Genomic DNA, 6,000 nt, shown 5'->3' on the forward strand with positions numbered 1-6,000 from the left:
TTCTTTGTACATTTGTCAGTTAAATAAAGGTTCAAGAGAACAATGATTTTTTAGCATTTTACAAAATGCCCCAACTATTCTGGAAATGGGGTTCTAATTAATATTCAGAGAAACTGTATTTGAAACTAAATAAATAAGGACCAATAAATAAAACACTGATACAAAAAAAAAAAACATAAGATATTATAATATTGATTATTTGACATGCACAACAGAGGCCCCAGGCCCCAAGAGGTGCACTAGCGACTGGCTAGAGGTTGTGGTCTTTAGCGTCCTTGTTAGCGTGCCCGCCTCCCATGCCGGAAATTTAGTTCGGATCCCAATTGAGCAGTGTGAGTAGAACCAGAGGGGTTACACTTTCAATATAGCACAGTGTGAATATACAGTGAGGAAAATAAGTATTTGAACACCCTGCTATTTTGCAAGTTCTCCCACTTGGAAATCATGGAGGGGTCTGAAATTGTCATCGTAGGTGCATGTCCACTGTGAGAGACATAATCTAAAAAAAAAATCCAGAAATCACAATATATGATTTTTTAACTATTTATTTGTATGATACAGCTGCAAATAAGTATTTGAACACCTGTCTATCAGCTAGAATTCTGACCCTCAAAGACCTGTTAGTCTGCCTTTAAAATGTCCACCTCCACTCCATTTATAATCCTAAATTAGATGCACCTGTTTGAGGTCGTTAGCTGCATAAAGACACCTGTCCACCCCATACAATCAGTAAGAATCCAACTACTAACATGGCCAAGACCAAAGAGCTGTCCAAAGACACTAGAGACAAAATTGTACACCTCCACAAGGCTGGAAAGGGCTATGGGGAAATTGCCAAGCAGCTTGGTGAAAAAAGGTCCACTGTTGGAGCAATCATTAGAAAATGGAAGAAGCTAAACATGACTGTCAATCTCCCTCGGACTGGGGCTCCATGCAAGATCTCACCTCGTGGGGTCTCAATGATCCTAAGAAAGGTGAGAAATCAGCCCAGAACTACACGGGAGGAGCTGGTCAATGACCTGAAAAGAGCTGGGACCACCGTTTCCAAGGTTACTGTCGGTCTTGCTTCCCAGCTGTATCATACAAATAAATAGTTAAAAAATCATACATTGTGATTTCTGGATTTTTTTTTTTAGATTATGTCTCTCACAGTGGGCATGCACCTACGATGACAATTTCAGCCCCCTCCATGATTTCCAAGTGGGAGAACTTGCAAAATAGCAGGGTGTTCAAATACTTATTTTCCTCACTGTAATTAACTTTTTTATTTTATTGTCATTTTGCATACATAGTTATACATGAAATGTTGTTTGAGCCTAGTTCTACTAGGTCTTTTTTATTTGATAACAAAGCACAATGTAATAACAGCATAATGTAATAAATATTACATTATTAATGTAATGAAATGTTCAGTTTGTAATAATCATTTTAAAATAATGGTTTTCCTTTCCTCCAGTAGAGTTCAAGGGTATGAAGGACTAAAAATGACAGAACGAAAAATAAATAAATAAATAAATAAAAGTAGAAATATATAAATAAATGCAGAAATAATAGTGAAAATAAATACATTTTGATAATATAAATGGCTATTTCTGTATTTTTACATTTATTTATTTATGCATTTCTATATGTATTTATTTATGTATTTATACATTTATTTATGTATTTATATATTTATTTATTTATATATGTATTTATTTATACATTTATTTATTCCTACATTTATTTATTTCTGTATTTCCACATTTCTACATTTATTTATTTCTGTATTTCCACATTTCTACATTTATTTTTCCCTGCGCATGTATGCTAATTGACCAATGGCTAAGCCACGCCCCCTCCACTCACTCGGACAAACAGTCAACATTCGGTAACAGGCGCTTTGGCAGCTGTCACAGTAGGAGATATTTCACAGGAGGCAATTGATGATTTTTTTGGAGACAGAAAGATTATATATCATCTCGATGTCACCAAAAGGGCCTTAAATATGCATTGGAGGGTTATATTAATAATTTTATTGTTGAGAAGGTCGATAAGCTTCAGCTCCAGAACAAAGATTTACAGTTCACAGTGTAAACGTCGCTTCAAACGCTCGCTTTATACGCGCGTCCTATTCGCTTTGGATTCAAAATGTTCAAGCGTCGAACTAGACGCGGATACGCGCGAATTTGACGCTCTATAGGCAACTCCGGTCCTGGAGGGCCACTGTCCTGCAGAGTTTAGCTCCAACCCTAATTAAACACACCTGAACAAGGCAATCAGTGTTTTCAGGATTACTAGATAGATACAGGCAGGTGAGTTTTTATCAGGGCTGAAGCTAAACTCTGCAGGACAGTGGCCCTCCAGGACCGGAGTTGCCTATCCCTGCTCGCGTTTGGTGTGAGCGCAGAATAATGAACAGGCTGCGATGTCAAGATTGCATTGCTGGAATGTGTGTGTGTGTTTGTGTGTCTGTGTCTTTGTGTGTGTGTGTGTCAGAGAGCGGGCGCGATCGAACAGTGGAAACATAAAAACATACTCCATTTAGTTCATACAGGACATAATTAAAACTGCAAAGTGTTTAGCCTACTTATATTTGTGTAAAACACAACATTGTGCTTTTGTCAAACTGTAAACTCTTGTCAAACTGTAACCTACAACTGTCACCCAACCAAAATCACACACACACGCTGTTTAAAAGTCAAAATGACAAGAAAAAACATAAAAACGAATGAAAACTGATAACCGCAATGCATTGCAATGGACGAGGAAGCAAGAATGTCCGAGTGTATTGGGTTAGCTATGCGTACTGTGATTGGCTCATCGCGCTTGGGGGCGTGGCTTAGCCATTGGTCAATTAGCATACATGCGCAGGGAAAAATAAATGTAGAAATGTGGAAATACAGAAATAAATAAATGTAGAAATGTGGAAATACAGAAATAAATAAATGTAGAAATGTGGAAATACAGAAATAAATAAATGTAGGAATAAATAAATGTATAAATAAATACATATATAAATATATAAATAAATAAATATATAAATACATAAATATATAAATAAATGTATAAATACATAAATAAATACATATAGAAATGCATAAATTAATAAATAAATACATGTAAAAATACAGAAATAGCCATGTATATTACCAAAATGTATTTATTTTCACTATTATTTCTGCATTTATTTATTTATTTCTACTTTTATTTATTTATTTTTCGTTCTGTCATTTTTAGTCCTTCATACTAGGGGGCATTGAAGTTGTGCTGGTGTGTTGGATATTTTATGTTGTTTTTTCCTTTAAATGATCACCCATCTACTAGAAGTAATGTACAATAATATTATTACTAGAAATAAAAACAAAATTATTAGGCTACTAATAGTAGTAGTAATACTAATAAATGCATGAATATTTAAATCTGGTGCATTTCATAGGTAGTTTAAGACCGCAACACAGGTAGGATTAAGATTAAAGGAATGCCACTGTTTTCTATGCCTTGAAATACTATTTATATGTTTTGGAAATGTCTACAATATGACAATGTTTTTGCTGATTTCATAATGTAATACATTTCTCATAATGTAAACCCGTTATTAAATTATGAGTTCACGATTTTATTATGTTTTGAGCCAATTACATTATAAATATTTGAATACATTAATTATAGAACGTTTATTACATTGTGCAGATCTATAAATTGTAAGTTGCTAAAATTGCATTAGTTCCAAGTGAAACCATGAAATGGCCTGCGGGTAAACTCACCTTCACAAAGAGCTCAACCTCAGGTTTCTCCTCACTCATGCTGGAGTCCAAACAAGTCCCCTAGCAAAGGCCAAATAACTATAGCGAGCGTATAGTTTAATAAATGAATGTGTTATATTCCTGTCGCCCTTTTTTCGAGCTCACTTCCGCTGTGCCTTGTCCAATTTGAAATTGTAAGCAACTTTTCCGCTTTGAGGTACGAATATGATAGCGGGTGAAATTTTTGACCAAAGCCCAAACAAAGTTCACCAAAAAGTGTCTAATTTCCGTGTAACTTATAAAATGAATAAACGATTTACTGTTCGTGTTTAGTATCGGAATCAATAACGCCTACAGCAAGATCAGCCATACTTCCTCTCTCTCTCTCTCTCTCTCTCTCTCTCTCTCTCTCTCTCTCTCGTTTCCTGATTTTTACAAGCTTTGAATTTCCTCTAACTTGTAACCGTATTATGTTGGAGGTGATCTACAAATGGACGCACATAAACATTTACACCAAATCAGTCACTTGATCAATACACGTGTTGTCAGTCGTCACTTGTGTATTGCATATTTTATAAGTAGCCTATATTTACTAGTCCAAATACATTTCAAAAAAAATAAAATAAAAATTAACTTAATTTGAATGACTATCCATTTAGAGCAAATGATATCCTCATTAGGTACGCTACTATAGTAACAATTTTGCATAGGTAGTATTTAGGTTATAGCCTAATATGAACATTCTTTAAAGTGTTTAAAGGGGAAGTGTGACTTACAGTGTTGCCTTCTGACATCTAGTGGTAGATAACTGAAACATGAATTTTGAACAAGTTATAACAAGCAGATATTGTAACTATTTAGATAAGTTTAGCATGTGCGGGATGATGGTGATGCATCAGCCAATGTGTTATTATTGGAAATAAATAAAAAAACATTTGCTAATTCAATTGTTATAGCAGAAAATGTAAAATATTAAATATTAAAAAACAGATCTGTCATAGTAACACTCTGAATGCAAATGTAATGATTTCACTCAACTTACCTATAGGATTTAATGAAAGCGAAGATGTCTGAAATGTAGGCTACAGTACACCTATTCATGAAAAAAAAAGAATAAAAACCCCATCAATTGCAATAAGTATAACATTTAAAAATAATAACAATAGTAACAACATGCCACTTACCACCTTTTCTGGGGGTCTGATTTTATCTTTTTATTTCAAAATAAAAACTATAAATTTTACTCCACAAATCAAAAAACATTAATATGTCTACATATCTCTCATTAACAAATAGAAAGAGAGAGAGAAAAAAGATGATTGGTTAGCCTACCAGTAACATGAAAGTTGATAGGAAGTTTCATTTTATTAAGTTGGCTTGAGAGAGCCAACTTACTGAAATCCTATTTAAACTTATTATTATTATTATTAGTGGTGCTTGCTGAAAGCAAGGCATCACTATTGTTATTGCTCATACTTATTATTATTCTTATTAGTGGTGCTTTTTTGAAAGCATCACTATTGTTATTGCTCATACTTATTAGTGGTGCTTGCTGAAAGCAAGGCATCACTATTGTTATTGCTCATACTTATTATTATTAATGGTGCTTGCCAAAGGCAAGGCATCATTAGTGTTCTCTTGCATACTTATTAGTGGTGCTTGCTGAAAGCAAGGCATCACTATTGTTATTGCTCATACTTATTAGTGGTGCTTGCTGAAAGCAAGGCATCACTATTGTTATCCTCCATACTTATTATTATTAGTGGTGCTTGCTGAAAGCAAGGCATCACTATTGTTATTGCTCATACTTATTAGTGGTGCTTTTCAAAGCAACACTATTGTTATTGCTCATACTTATTATTATTAGTGGTGCTTGCTGAAAGCAAGGCATCACTATTGTTATTGCTCATACTTATTAGTGGTGCTTGCTGAAAGCAAGGCATCACTATTGTTATTGCTCATACTTATTATTATTAGTGGTGCTTGCTGAAAGCAAGGCATCACTATTGTTATTGCTCATACTTATTATTATTCTTTTTATTATTCTGGACAAAAGTTTCATGATTGGCAGCTGCCGAGCCACTCCCTAGCAACCAAATAGAGTACCCTAGCAACCAAAATCCAAAGAGGGATATCTTCCATTCTGTATGTCACAGAGGCATGTGAGTTGGTTTATATCATTCATAGTGACAAGAAGCATTTGGAGTTTTATCATTGGCAGCTGCCTAGCAACTCCATAGCAACCAAACAGAGTACCCTAGCAACCATTTTACAA

General features: G+C 34.4%; 1 protein-coding gene across 2 annotated transcripts in view; it reads right to left on the reverse strand.

Annotated features, from left to right (window-relative positions):
• clic1 (chloride intracellular channel 1) overlaps nucleotides 1-4,206 on the reverse strand; it is a 22,287-nt gene extending 18,081 nt beyond the window's left edge. For both annotated transcript variants that reach the window (XR_014608488.1, XM_084131492.1), the window contains exon 1: nucleotides 3,747-4,206. Coding sequence is in view for 1 of the 2 variants with exons in the window: in XM_084131492.1 (XP_083987618.1) it covers nucleotides 3,747-3,785 (39 nt within the window). In the remaining variant the exon portion in view is untranslated. The remainder of the gene's footprint in view (nucleotides 1-3,746) is intronic.
• Between the last annotated feature and the right edge of the window lie 1,794 nt (nucleotides 4,207-6,000).

This window comes from Abramis brama, assembly GCF_963993115.1.
Source record: "Abramis brama genome assembly, chromosome: 12".
In the NCBI taxonomy this organism is placed as follows: domain Eukaryota; kingdom Metazoa; phylum Chordata; class Actinopteri; order Cypriniformes; family Leuciscidae; genus Abramis; species Abramis brama.